The sequence below is a fragment of the Chelonia mydas genome, chromosome 10 (genome assembly GCF_015237465.2).
Source record: "Chelonia mydas isolate rCheMyd1 chromosome 10, rCheMyd1.pri.v2, whole genome shotgun sequence".
NCBI lineage: Eukaryota > Metazoa > Chordata > Testudines > Cheloniidae > Chelonia > Chelonia mydas.
The window spans coordinates 8,377,425-8,392,520 of record NC_051250.2 but is presented as its reverse complement, the minus strand read 5'-3'; the positions used below and the strand labels follow the sequence as shown (position 1 = coordinate 8,392,520).

At 49.5% G+C, this 15,096-nt stretch overlaps 1 protein-coding gene across 5 annotated transcripts in view; it reads left to right on the top strand.

The window, feature by feature from the left end:
* Positions 1 to 15,096, top strand: part of USP22 (ubiquitin specific peptidase 22) — a 192,589-nt gene that overhangs the window by 28,534 nt on the left and 148,959 nt on the right. For 3 of the 5 annotated variants that reach the window (XR_006284233.1, XM_043523781.1, XM_043523780.1), the window contains one exon: positions 9,945 to 10,046. The exons of the other annotated variants lie outside the window; for them this stretch is intronic. Coding sequence is in view for 2 of the 3 variants with exons in the window: in XM_043523781.1 (XP_043379716.1) it covers positions 9,945 to 10,046 (102 nt within the window). In the remaining variant the exon portion in view is untranslated. Of the gene's footprint in view, positions 1 to 9,944; positions 10,047 to 15,096 lie in introns of those variants that run through there. 5 annotated transcript variants of the gene reach the window in all.

Here is a 15,096-nt window from a genome sequence, read left to right as displayed (position 1 = left end):
TAACGTTCTCCATGTGCCTGTTTTCCCCTTTTGTAAAATAAGGCGAACACCTAGTTTTGTTTGAAAGGCTCTATAAATGCAAAGTAATATTTATTGGGTGATAGTACCTGCAATTTTAAATATTGCACATTTTCTAGGATGCACTGGACTTTCATGTGCAGAGGCCAGAATATGCAAAACTTGTTCTACAGTGTGCAGTCACTAGAGCATATTTAGATGTGTGTTTGTGGTCAAACAACCTGCCTCTACTCGGATTTCCATTTCAAAATTAACAAACCCAGGAGTGCAAAGTGCCTGTTCTCTGTGATTTAACTAGGAGGAGGAAAATCTGCATTTCAAATAGCACTTTATTTTAGTAAATCAAATAAAGTGACCAGTATCTTAAAGAAAAAAATTATTTATTAACACCACCCTCTAAACCTTTTCACATCAGCATGACTCCAAGTTTAAATAATAATTGTTTATGCTAGTAATATATTTGCTAATAAAACTCAATTATGATATTTTATAGAAGTTGGGTTTAAAGTGTCTGGTGCAGATTCTCACCTGTGCCCAGTTTTTGTTGGGTGCACCTGAGAGTGAGGGGGTTGTAAAATAACTGTTTCTGGTCTTTGGTTCTGCTCTGGCCCAGTCTCCGGTCTTCACTAAACTGTGCTAGCTGGCTGTGTCCCCAGGTGGTCAGTATACCAAAGGGTGATAGCTGGAGAGCAACAATGTTCCAGCAAAACAACAACCCCCATACACTGTTGGGAAGAGAGGTTACATAGCAGATAGCTATGCTTGCTCTACACCATGTATCCCCAGGTGACTGGTTATGCTGGTATTCTGGTTACTTTGTGCTGTTGCAGCAGTGCAGAGCACCCGAGAGCAGGGGTTGAGAATCTCTCATGCTGTTTTAGAGAGATGGGTGTAAAATGTAGGACCTACCCAGAAAGCTGTGCATACTTACGTTTAAAATCAAATTGTAAAAATTAACACTTCCCTGCACTATTGAAAGGATTTTGTTACCATATCTTGCATATAGGGTCAGAACAATAACATAACTTCCCAGCCTGAATACCAAGCAAATCTGCTGATTTTTTGATACACTGTTAAGCAGTGAAAACTACATTGGCCACACTAAGATTGATCAGCTTTGAAAAATAGCTGTTGTCTCTGGCAACAGAGTGCTTTTTGTCAAATACTTTTTAAAAATATTTATAGTTTGTCTATTTTTCTTTTTTAATACCATCTGAAAATAAAACTTCAGAAGCTTCTCTTCCAGAAGATACAGGTACTTGATATATACAATCAATCAGGTTGACAAACACTGAGGTTTTAGTTTCTATTTGAGCAGAATATAGTTTTTTCTTTTGTACAGCAGTTTCATCAATGACCAGTGTAACTCCAGTCCGTACTACATGGTGTGATGACATTTCAGGCCTAATGTTGGCTCACCTCATTGCTCCAAGCTACTCTATACACAAGAACAAATTCATCGTTTCAAGTTAAGATCTTGGAAGAGGATCATTTAATATGTGCTTTCTGTGTTGTCAACAGTAGATCCTCAAAGGTCCCTTCTGGTTTATGAAACAACAATGTTTGCACAGAAGGACTAGCTGATGCCTGATGGAATCTGTTTACCCTGAAGCATTTTTGAAACTCTGTCTCTTGCTAAGAAATCATCCCATAGATCTTGCTTTTGGGTTAGGATCTAGATAAGATTTTAAAGAACCAATTGGTTCATGAGGCCCAGAAAAGGGGTGCTAGTCAAAGTAGACTCTCAAACAGAAAGGCAGCCCCACTGTGCTTGCTTCTTTCAACTGCATACTTTGTTTTCCTGAAATCTTTGTTTTAGCACTAATGTAATCTAAGATAACAAAATAAATTATGAAGATTAATTTTCTTCTCTTTGGGGCCATTTGTTTGATTTCACTATCTGAGAACCATTTGGGACAGAATATTGTGATAGTGCCAAGCAGTGGGACCATTCACTTGTCCTCTCTTGCAGAGGTGGGCTGGAGTGTCATCTCAAAGCTTGCTGCCAGCCCAAGGTCATTCTTCGGTGTAGTGGTGCATAGTGCTATTGAATAGACTCTTAACTAAATCCTTTATATTATATGACTAGCTATCTGTGCACTTTGGTGTGAGTAGTAATACAGAGTTAGAATTTCCTTTAATGACGCTATACAGTATCCTTTCATGTCGGAATTATTTGGTGATCATTTTATTGTCAGTCTTAATATGCTAACTGTATACTTAAAATTTGCCAATTGCCTTTATTGCGTCTGTACTAGCCAGTAGAAAACTTTTATTGCTTATCAAGACTCAACTTTTTGTTTAGTGTGTGTGTGTGTCCGTCCCATCCTCCCCCCGGTCTATATATTCGGGTAACTTCTGTTACCTGAAATTCAGTAGTTCCCTCTATAATCATTTTTCATATATATTCTTCTTTCTTAAAACTTCAATTAGTGTTCCTACTGCACTAGCTATAGCACTGCGTCTTGCCTAAAGGTTATTAGTTGTGATGCTTATGGTTTTAGCAAACATATATGCATTGCTCTCTCTCTCTCTCTTCCCTCTTAATTTCTCTTTATTTATTCACCCAACCTTTCAGGCCTGATCATTACTCTGTATTCCACGGTTGTAGGTGTTAATCTTGTTGCAGATGAGAGTGATAATGCATTGCTGTCACAGAACCAGCACGTGCTTTAGCCTGCCTTTTGGTAGCTATATGCTATACTGGAGAAAATTATTTGAAGAGTCCCATGGCCAGAAAGCTAAGCAGTAAAACTAGTGCAATCAAAAGCAATATGAACATTCTGGCTTTAGTAAAGAACTATTAGAGTGAAACATCCTGCTTCTGTACTAGTAAGAGAGAGAATAATGTAAAATTATGGTTTGTCGTCCTAGGAAAAGTTTGTTTATATTTTGGTGGAGGAAGATATTTAGATTTAAGGAGAATAAACGTTTTTCCCTTTCACTGCTTCTTAGTAGTACCTTCTGCCGCAGTAAATGTTTGTGGAAGGGTTATATTTTCTTTGTTAACTTGTATACTAATACCCAGGGTGGTCAGTCTGTCTACAGCACCTTCATTTGCTTTTCCTTGTGGCTCTTCTGTATATTTTTCCAGATGAAAGAAGGATACAATTTTGTGAGTTTTCTCACTTTCAGTTCACAGTGACTCAGCATATCCAATCACTGGCCAATAACAGATATTTTTCATCATGAGATACCTATGGATTTATTTTGTAATTATTGCAGTAGCACTCTGAATTTCCCAGTTGGCTTTGGTACTCCATTGTGCTAAATGCTGCACAAATACATGCCCTGTCCCTGGGAATTTACAATCTAAGGCATTAATCCTGCAAATACTCACATGTTGGGCTAATCCAGTGTGTACAGTGGTATTTGCAGAATCAGGCCCTGTGACAGGTGTTGGTCAGTCCTCCGAGCCCCTAGGGGCGATGGAGAGCAATGGTCTTTGTAGCAGGCCTCGGCCCCACCTCCCGGGCGCTGGGGAATTAGTGGGGAGGTGCGCCGGCAAGAGTCAGTAGCGCGCCCCTCAGGCAGGGGAGCGCCGGCAAGAGTCAGTAGCGCGCCCCTCAGGCAGGGGAGCGCCGGGGTAGGGGAACGCAGGCCCACCCAACTCCACTGCATTCCAGCCTAGGGCCCTGACAGTGGCGGGAGGCGAAGGTCCCGCCGCTGGGTCAGCGGGGCAGTCAGCACCCGCTGACCAAACACACCCACCCCACGGTGTAGTTGGGCTCCTGGGCTACTTCCTACCCGGTCTCTCTCAGGCGGGTCGCTCCAGTCCCTCCATCTCCTCCGGGTAATCCGCTGCGGGCAGCTCTTGAATCTCCATCTCCTCCAGGTAATCCGCTGCGGGCAGCCCCAGTTCCTCCGGGTATTCAGTGGCGGGCAGCCCTGGTTGCCACAGGCCTTCCCCCCGGTAAGGCTCCTCCTTGCTGAGGGGTTTGCCTGGGTCAGCAGCAGGATTGCGAGGGAGCAGCCGGCAGCCTGTGTCTGTCTCCCTCCCTGGGGCTCTCCTCACTGGACAGAGGGCCCCGCCCTTTGTACTTCCTGTCCCACCCTTCCCCTTCCGGGGGTTGGCGGAAGCTTGGCCTGGCCCCGCCCACTCAAGCCCAGAGGGTGGCTCCTTACCCTCTGGTTCGGAGGGGAGCCACCCTGGCTCCCTACATACCCCACCCCTCAAATCCAGCTCCCGATCTTCGGAGCTGGCATCCTCACCTTCTCCGAGGCGGGATAGGAAATCCGCATTGGCGTTGTCTTGTCCCGCCCGATGGTGGATCGTGAAGGCATAGGGCTGCAGAGCGAGATACCATCGCATCAGCCTGGCATTATTGTCCTTCATCTTATTGAGCCATTTCAGGGGTACGTGGTCCGTAACCAGTATAAAGGGGGCCCCAAGGAGGTAGTAGCGGAGAGCCTCAACTGCCCACTTAACGGCTAAGGCCTCTTTCTCCACGACGGAGTAGTTCCGTTCTCTGGGGAACAGCTTCCGACTGAGGTAAACAATCGGGTGTTCCTCCCCGTCCACCTCCTGCGAGAGGACCGCCCCAAGCCCAACGCCGGAGGCATCGGTCTGGACAATAAAGTCACGATGAAAGTCGGGGCTGAAGAGTATTGGATCGCTACACAGCCGTTTTTTGATGGTTCGAAAGGCCATCTCGCACTCGTTGGACCAATGCACCCGGCGAGGACTGTCCTTGGTCAAGAGCTCCGTTAGCGGGGCCGTAATGCTTGCAAAGTGGGGTACAAACTGCCGGTAATAACCAGCTAAGCCCAAAAATTGGCGTACTTGCCTCTTCGTGGTCGGCACCGGACATTCCTGGAGTGCTTGGACCTTCCTGATGAGGGGGCGGACCTGTCCGCGGCCCAAGGTGTACCCCAGGTAAGTGGCTTCCTCCCGCCCGATTCGGCATTTTTTCGGGTTGGCCGTCAGCCCGGCTGCGCAGAGGTCCCGGAGGACTGCCGCTACTTGGTTAAGATGCTCCTCCCAGTTATTGCCATAGATGACCACATCGTCCAGGTAGGCCGCCGCGTATTTTGTGTGTGGTTGCAACACCCGGTCCATCAAACGCTGGAAGGTTGCCGGGGCCCCATGTAGGCTGAAAGGCATCCGGGTGAAATGGTACAACCCTGAAGGGGTGGCAAACGCGGTCTTCTCCTTGGACCAGGGATCCAAGGGGATCTGCCAATACCCTTTGGTGAGATCTAACGTGGTGATATAACAGGCCTCCCCGAGCCGGTCGAGGAGCTCATCGACGCGGGGCATCAGATAGGCGTCAAATTTTGAGATGGCATTGACCCTCCGGAAGTCAATGCAAAACCGCCGGCTCCCATCGGGCTTCGGTACAAGGACGGCGGGGCTCTGGGAGGGCTCAATAACACCCAGTTCCAACATCGCCTGGACTTACTCCTCTACGGCCTCCCGCATTCGCCTCGGCAATGGCCGGGCTGCCTCTCGGACCACCACCCCGGGTTCCGTCTGGATCACATGGTAGGTGAGTGTCGTCCGCCCGGGTTTCGTGGTGAACGTCTTGGGGAACGCCCTCACTAAGCAGAGTGCCTGTTCGCGCTGCTCGACGATGAGGGTCTCTGCTAGCTGGGGTTCACCATCATCCGACTCTTCGGGTGGTTGGGGCCCCAGTTCCGGTTCGGGGGGATATGGGGCCACCATGAGCCCTTCCCGGTCCTGCCAAAGTTTTAAGAGGTTCACATGATAAATCTGCTTTTCCTTACGGTGACCAGGTTGCCGAATCTCATAGGTTACCGGCCCTACCTGGCGGAGGACCTCATACGGACCCTGCCAGCGGGCAAAAAGCTTTGATTCCTCTGAGGGGAGCAGGAGGAGTACTCGGTCCCCTGGCCTGAATGATTGAGCCTGGGCGCCCCAGTTGTAGTGTTGCTCCTGGGCTCTTTGGGTGGTGTTTAAGTTCTCCCTCGCGGGCTCGCCCGCCCGCGCCAGCCGCCCCTGCAGTTGTAAGACATAATGCAAGAGACCCTGTGTTGCGGATGGATTGTGTTCCCAAGTCTCCCTCAAGAGGTCCAACACCCCGCGGGGTCGCCGCCCATAGAGGAGCTCGAACGGGGAGAACTTCGTGGACGCCTGTGGGACTTCTCGAATCGCCAGCAGTAAAGGAGGGAGCAGCTGGTCCCACTGGCGGAGATCCTGGGTGAGGAAACGCCGCAACATCCCCTTCAGGGTCCGGTTGAACCGCTCGACCAATCCGTCAGTCTGGGGATGGTAGACCGAGGTCTGCAATTTCTTAATCCCCAATAGGGCACATACTTGGCGGAACAGCTTAGATGTGACGTTGGTCCCTTGATCAGTGAGGATCTTCCGTGGGAGGCCTACCCTTGTGAAGATCTTCACGAGCTCTGCAGCGATAGTGCGGGCGGTGATACTTCTTAAGGGGATGGCCTCCGGGAAGCGGGTGGCGTAGTCCATCAGGACGAGGATGTATTGATGGCCCGCCTTGCTTTTTGGGAAGGGCCCGACCAGGTCAACTGCTACCCGCTCAAATGGCACACCTACGACTGGTAACGGGACCAGAGGGGCCTTCCGTACCCTGGCCGGGGCTGCATGTTGGCAGTCCGGGCACGACGCACAATACTCCTTTACCTCACGGTGGACGCCAGGCCAGAAGAACCTGGCCAGGACCCTGGCCACAGTTTTTTCCTGCCCTAAATGGCCGGCAGCCAGGATGTCATGTGCAAGCTTCAGGACAGCCCGACGATGGATGCGGGGGACCACGAGTTGGGTCCGGACCTCTTGGGTCTGGGGGTCGCGGTCAAGGCGGTAGAGCCGCTCGTGGTTGAGTTCAAACCTGGGCCACTGGGCGGTGCGCTGCGCCTCCACGACCTCACCATCCACCCGGGCCAACTGCTCGTAGGCAAACCGGAGCGTAGGATCCTCCCTTTGATCTCGGCTAAAGTCCACCAGGTCGGGAGGGGGACCCACCATTTCCAGGCCCTCCTGCCCAGGGGTGGGGCCTGGTTCCGCTCCAGGGTCGGAGCTCGAGTCAGGTCCTGTCCTCTTCTCAGGCGGGCCTCCCTCGAACGCCTCTTTGGTGGGTAGGGATTGGAGCACCTCGACGAAGTCTGGCCAGTCCCGGCCCAGGATCACTGGATAGGCGAGGGATGACGCCACCGCCACATTCATTAACTGCGTTACTCCATGCACCGTCATGGGGACCCGCACCGTGGGGTACGATATTACATCTCCGTGGATGCACTGAATCCGCACTTCCCCGACGGTCCGCTGGGGGTCCGAGAAGAGCGCCTGGCGGACAAGGGTCTGCCCACAGCCCGAATCGACTAGACCCACCACGGGGACCCCGGCGACTTCCATGGGGGTTGTCAGTTTGGCCACGGAGGGCAGATGGGCCCGTCGCTCGCCGGTGCACACCAGGCCAAAGTTGCAGTCCATTGCAGGACAGCCCCATTGCAGATGCCCATACTCGCCACATCGAAAACAAGGTCCTACCTCTGGGCGCGCCGGCCGCTTGGGGGCACCAGTGGGGCCGCAGAGAGGGCTGGGGCCTGGTGGTCGGGTTAAGCGTCCAGGGCCGGAGGGTGGTGCTGACTCGGGCCGTCGGGAAAACTCGGTCCTGCCGCCTTCTGGTCGTCGGGTACGGTGGGGTGCGTTGGTTTGGGAGGTGGGCCCCCTCCGTGCAAGTTTCTCTGCATTGGGTCCAGGGTTTGAGGGGCGGGCGGCCGGTCCTATCGGGGCCTCAGCCTCGAGAAAGTCCTCCATAAGCGCGACGGCCGAGCTCAGACTTTGGGGCCGGTGCCTTAACACCCAAGCCCTCCCCTGGGGTGGGAGGATGTGCACGAATTGCTCGAGGATGACCTGTTCGGTCACCTCAGCTGCGGTTCGGCGCTCGGGTTGGAGCCATCGGGTACTTTGAGTTCCTGCGTCCTTCAGTTCCTGGGCCACCGCCCGGGGTCTCGCGCCTGGTGGGTAGACCTTTTCCCAAAACTGTTGCCAAAAGGTTTCCGGGGTAATGTCGAAGGCATCCAAGATAGCCGCTTTCAATCGAGCATAAACGCGGGCCTCATCATCTGGGAGCCCACGATAAGCCTTCTGGGCTAGCCCCGTCAGATACGGGGCGAGGAGTGTTGCCAATTGGTCAGGCGCCCAACCAGCCACTGAGGCCACCCATTCAAAAGTCACTAGGTAGGCTTCCGGGTCATCCTCAGGCCCCATCTTGGCCAGACAGATCGGTGGGGCGGGAGGGGTCAGGGTGGTTGCCCGCTCCGGTTGAGCGCCACCATGGCCCGACCACAGGGTTGCAAGCTGCTGGAAGCACTGGGTTTGTTGTTCCTGGTGCTGAGCCCCCAGGGTTTGGAGCAACTGCTGCTGGTGGGCGCCCAGCTGTTGCACGAGTTGGTGCTGCTGCTGTTGCTGGCTCTCAGCCAGGAACTTGATAAGCCTTTCTATCTCCATCTTTCCAGTAGGGGAGCTTCAGAGGTGCCCTCGCACTCACCCCTTTCGGCAGGGGTTGGGATCGCCTACCCGCATTCTCCACCACTTGTGACAAGTGTCGGTCGGTCCTCCGAGCCCCCAGGGGCGATGGAGAGCAATGGTCTTTGTAGCAGGCCTCGGCCCCACCTCCCGGGCGTTGGGGAATTAGCGGGGAGGTGCGCCGGCCGGAGTCAGTAGCGCGCCCCTCAGGCAGGGGAGCGCCGGCAAGAGTCAGTAGCGCGCCCCTCAGGCAGGGGGGCGCCGGGGTAGGGGAACGCAGGCCCACCCAACTCCACTGCGTTCCAGCCCAGGGCCCTGACAGTGGCGGGAGGCGAAGGTCCCGCCGCTGGGTCAGCCCGCACCCGCTGACCAAACACACCCACCCCACGGTGTAGTTGGGCCCCTGGGCTACTTCCTACCCGGTCTCTCTCAGGCGGGTTGCTCCGGTCCCTCCATCTCCTCCGGGTATTCCGCTGCGGGCAGCTCTTGAATCTCCATCTCCTCCGGGTAATCCGCTGTGGGCAGCCCCGGTTCTTCCGGGTAATCCGCTGCGGGCAGCCCCGGTTGCCACAGGCCTTCCTCGCCGAGGGGTTTGCCTGGGTCAGCAGCAGGATTGCGAGGGAGCAGCCGGCAGCCTGTGTCTGGCTCCCTCCCTGGTGCTCTCCTCACTGGGCAGAGAGCCCCGCCCTTTGTACTTCCTGTCCCACCCTTCCCCTTCCGGGGATTGGCGGAAGCTTGGCCTGGCCCCGCCCACTCAGGCCCGGAGAGTGGCTCCTTACCCTCTGGTTCGGAGGGGAGCCACCCTGGCTCCCTACAGGCCCTAAGAAGGCAAATGACATACAAAGGATGAGGGAAGATGGTCTTGGCCATATATTGTCAGCTAACCCTAGTAACTGCCCTTTGAGCCATCATTAGCTGTCTGAATTGTCTTTTGAACATTGTGGCAGAGAGGTGTACAGTGGAGATCTGAAGAAGAGATGGGTAGTGGCATTCTTGTACTGGAGCAGGGGTCCTCAAGAACCCTAAGTAACTTCCTCTTGAATACATTTTGAGAGTCTGGATAACTCTTGGAAAAACTGTATCCTATAACCAATGTCACTGCTTAGTCACCAGTATGGCGACTGTGACTGAAGTTTGTGGTGTCAGGCAGCATATAGGTAGAAATGGAAAAAGCATATTGTTTTATCCTAACTACCATGATGCTTTAGCGGCCAGGTGTGTGCATTTCTGATGAGACTGTCATTGCCATTGCGCTACTTGGAGGTAATCCCTCTAGGTCAAGGTTCGGGCAAAAGGGTGTGGTGGAGAAGCTTGCTGTAGCACTACTTATCTTATTACTCCAGGGGGAATTCTGCACCACTATACAAGCGCAGAATGAATGTCCCCTGCAGATATCCTCCCCTCCCCTGCAGAATAATTGATTCTGACAAGGTGGTGAAGGGAAGCTGTAATTACACCTTTTGCCCACCAGGGTCTGATGTGGTGTCAGAAGAGAGGGCAGCTGGCGCAGCCAGCTGCAGAAGGGGATGGGGCAGAGCCTGCTTTCCTCACAGCGCCCTGCTCGCAAGCCCAGGTGAGGAGGCACAGATGTGGGGGGAGGATGGACAGAGCAGGGCAGCCATGGCTGCTGGGGGTCTCTCAGATCAGGGTTCAGAAGGGCTAGTGGAGGGAGACAGACTGGGGTGGGGGGTGCAGGAGCAGGTGGGGTGACAGCATTGAGCCAAATGGGAGTGAGGGTGCAGGGCCACATGGGGACAAGGTATGGGAGTGCAGGGCCACTTGGTGACGGGGGGAGGGGCAGTGGCTGAGTGGGGGTGCAGCACCACATGGGGACAGGGCAGCTATGCCCGGCTGAATGGGAGTGGGAGTGCAGGGACACATGGGACAGGGGCAGCTTAAAAAAAACAAACCTCCTGTTCCATACTTCTCCCATCCACACCCAGCAGCTCTCTAGGTTCACTCCCAGGCTCCTTCCCAGCAATTGCTCCCTTCTCCCTCAGCTACTCCATTACCCTTGATTCTCCCAAGCCTTTGCACTGCTTCTGAGAGGTGCTGGAAATATGTTTCTATATTGTAGTTTAAATGAATTATTATTCAAAGTTCTGTATTAATATGCCTAGTAAGGAATCTATTTGTCAAAAAATGTTCCCTGAATGTTTGTTTTGTATTGTTACAGACATACAAGTGTTTTGAAGTAAATTACCAAAATAAGAGAAACTGGCATGATTATATTGTTTTTACAAATAAAATATGCAGAATTTTTAGTTTTCTGGCACAGAATTCACCCAGGAGTATTTTGTACACCCCTTTTTCCCCCCCCCACCCATTTTTAATTTGCATCTTGATTTTCCGTGTCCCAAATTATAGCAATCATACTGTCTTGCACAGTAACACTTTAATGGCATACCCATGTCTGCATGATGTCTTGTTGCTTTTGGCTTATTACTAGCTGTGACAGAATATACCCCTGTGTTTTCTATTGTAATAATCTTTGTACAAGGTATCACTTGAAAACTCATAATTTGCTGGTCATTATTGTCCTGGTATGGCAACATTGTATGTGAAGTTAGAAGAGGCCACTATGTGGTGGTGCATGTTCCAAACCACAGCCCTGCCCAAACAGAAGTTGGCAAACAGGCCTTTCTCAAACAAAAGAATGTGTGCTCTACTTAATTTGCATTTAAGCCATGAACAGAGTCATCAAGCCAGTTCCTCAGAGACAAAAGGCAAGCTGATGGCTTAGCCAAGTGTAAACAAGACCAATGGGTCATTACCTGCTAAATGGCTATTCTTTGGCAGGAAAAGGGACGGGGCAAAAAAAATCTACATCTTAGCAAAGGAACAGCATGGAATTCCCTTCCACACAGACTGGCTGTTGCCTTTACTCTCAGCTGGAAATGCTTCTGGGGAGGACGACAAGATTATAAAAAGAAAGGGCAGACGCCCCTTCTCTCTCTCTTTCTCCCTCTCTCCCTCCATTGAGTCACTGCACAAGAAGGGACAAAGGAAACCGCCGTTAAACAGAGGAAGGGGTCGTGGCCTAAGAAGTTTGACCAGTAAGACTGTTTGAGAGCACATGGTGAGAAAAACTTTGCTTTGAATTTAACACAGTTTAAGTTAGGCATTAGTTGCGTTTATCTTTATTTTTCTTGTAACCATTTCTGACTTTTATGCCTCATTACTTGTATTCATTTAAAAGATACAGCCATAAAGCATTGTAAAGGGCACCCCCAGGTTCGATGGAATGGGTGACACAGCTACTCATTAGTCTGGATTGTACTCTGGGTATGTCCCATTAGCCTTTGGATTTTTCTTCCTCCGTTGGCTCCCAGAACCCAGACAGTTCTACTTTTCCTTTGGAGGTGGCTTGCACTGCTCTTAGATCTAGGCTAACTGCAAAAGGCTGAGGTCTTTGTAGTACTTCCAGACCTTGCTGACCTGCCTGTGAATGAAGGATTGGGTCTCATTATCATAGCACTAGTCTAATATGTTAGACTTTTTGCTTGACCTTTTGGCAACCATGTGAACAAAGATTAATTTAGAAGATACCAAAGGGTGGTCTTGTCTACATGGGTGTTTTTGTGTACTAAATTGTTTTTTAATTAGTGTCCTGCATCCACACAATATAATTCTTCCAAACTAACTGCCCAATTTTTGCTAATTGGATAATCATTTTCAAGGTGAATGAAGTTAATTTCAGAATGAATTAGTGCAGGGGGAAAAAAGTTTTGTGTGGACACATCTGTATTTCGGATTAACTTTTCAGCCCTCACACTACACTACACAATTGCACACTACATTGCTTCACAACAGAACCAACCTGTCTATTTTACCAGTGTCCCCTCTGCTTCTCTGGGGTCATGTTGACTAGATATCACCTCCCTATTTAAATGCTGGCACTTAGCCAGGAGCATCCTATTTGTCATTCTGTACTCTTGAAGTATTATAGCAGCCATGAATCATGCATTTATATGCAGCTGTGTAAGAAGTCATGGACTTGAGGAGAGAAGACAGTCCAGGCCTGCCTTAACAGCAGCCACTGTAAGATGAAGCTATACAAGTGGATAGCAATGCAGACGACCATTGGGGTCGCTCACAGGACATTTCTCGATGCTGAAGGTAAAGGAAAAGAGCTCCAGCAGAATTATGAAAAACCAAGGAGAGAGAGACAAGTTCTCCAAGTACCTGTCCCCACTTTGAGGAACTGGATTGGATTTTTGCCAGTGAGACTACCGCTGAACCATGTTATGCTGTGGACAGTGCCTCAGGGACAGTGGTGAACACAGTTCCCAGTCAGGACTCTGAGGATGAGGCAGTTTCCTCTGAAGCCAGGATCTTTTCCTCAAACAAGAGCCCAAGGCAGACATGGGGGAACAAACAGCTCCCAAAATCCAGGTGGACACCAAGCCTGATTATGATGGGAGGGAACCTCTGCCGGTGAGTATTTATGGTGGTGCATTACAATATAACTGTACAGGTAGTTTAACAAACTTTTGTTCTAAGTGCCTAATGGATGCTGCCACTTTAGTGGATGTGAAGTAAGAGCCTTTCCAAGCTTGCTCTGCTTTCAGCAGCTCGTCTCCCCACATGCTCAAAATGGCCTCCACACCTGGGAATATCAGCTCTGCAGGAATTTATTTTCCACAGCCTTCTGCCTTGCCAGCATCCCAACCTCCTTTTCCTGGACCCTTTCACATTCTCTGCTCCAATCCCTTGGTTGACCACTCCTGGTCAAGCTAGTGGCATCCAGTGGTTTTTAAATAACCTTGAAATGGAGGAACATTTATTGATATGTCAGTTACAGGAAAAACAATGCAATATAAAAAATACTTGCTTCACAGTTTGAGCAGTCACATGAGATTTCAGCTATGTTAGCATTTTATGAGGTATATTTCCCAAAGTGAGACATCAAAAACACCCAGGTGGGGGCCTTACAATCTCATCTGTAAACAGATTCTCAGCATCGTTAACCCGTTAGGTTCTGAACAACTACTATAGAACTCCTATTTTTTTTTTTTTTCTGTGCACTTTGTACATGTTTGCAGATGAAATAAAACAGAACTTAAGGTGAAGATAACGCTCTATTTAGGTATGAACGTTCAAAGGCAAAGCAGCCTTTTTAGGGTCACCTGTTTTAAAAAAAAAAAAACCAAAAAAAAAAACCTGTGTAAGTAGTGTTGCCCTCCTGTCCTAGAACAACTCCCTGAAATAGAGAGAGTTTGAGAGAGAGAATGGAGGAATGCAGGGAACTCCTGGTGTGTACAATGAACTCTGCCTAAAGAAGCAACAAAATTATGCAAACCCCTGGATTTTAAGATTCCAAGAATAAGTTTATATTTTACACTTCTCTTGCACCTTCCATCCTTAACAAATGTTCATAATAAATACTTGATACACCCTGGTGTGCTAGCCAATATGCAAGTCCTGTTTTTACAGATTAGGAAAATTGAGATGTAGAGATTGTGACTTGTCCAAGTCTCACTGTGAGGTCTGAGAAAAGAACCCAGATCTTGTGACAGCTAGTCATGTGCTGCAACCACTATAGTAGAACCTCAGAGTTACGAACTGACCAGTCAATCACACACCTCATTTGGAATTGGAAGTATACAATCAGGCAGCAGCACACGCGTGTGCGCGCACACACAGAGCAAGTACAGTACTGTGTTAAACATAAGCAAGTTTTTAAAAAAGGAAAGCAGCATATTTTATTCATTCTTCTTCAGCTGGAGAGTGGGGTGGGGGGAGAGAAAATGTTTTGTGGTGGTAAACACCCATTTGTTCATGCTTTGTGTGTATAAAAAGATCTTCTATACTTTCCACATCATCCGCATCCGATGAAGTGAGCTGTAGCTCATGAAAGCTTATGCTCAAATAAATTGGTTAGTCTCTAAGGTGCCACAAGTACTCCTTTTCTTTTTTGCAAATACAGACTAACACGGCTGTTACTCTGAAAACTGTAAGTAGAGCAAACTTAAATCTTGGTATACTGTGCATCATATATACTTAGTCAATGTTCCACGTGTGACAGTGAAGGAGCACACAATTTTATGAACAGAAAATGTTTTGTTTTAAAATCAAACTAAAGAAATCAAAATTTTGCCATCCTTGCTGTTACATTGCTGCTCCTGGCCCTGGTTTGCGCTGACCTCGGGCTCCTGTAAAACGTTACTTCCATTCTTAACAATGTCTCAAAATCTGTTTCACACACCAAACTTCTCAGATGCTTACACTTGCTTAGCACCAGGCTTACACAGAGACTTCAGAACCCTAACTTTGTCCATGGGAGACAGCTCCACATGTTTGCTGCACAGGCTCAGAGCCAGCGTATTGAGTGAAGGTCGGGCCTCTCTCCTGATAAAGTTGCTAATAGGTGGCATGCCTGTAGCCATTATCCAAATCCTATTAACATCAAAGTTAATAGGACAGAATTGATTCTTGGCAAAATGTTTCTGTTCAGTGAAAGTTGTTAATATTGGAATTGGTATTAAGTGGAATGTACTGTACTTGCACATCTCTCACACTCACACAAATTACAAGCAACAAAAATTTAATCTAGACCTAATCGCCTAATCAGTTCCCTACCATTACGGGGACCTCGGGAAATCGTAAAACCTCAGTCTCTC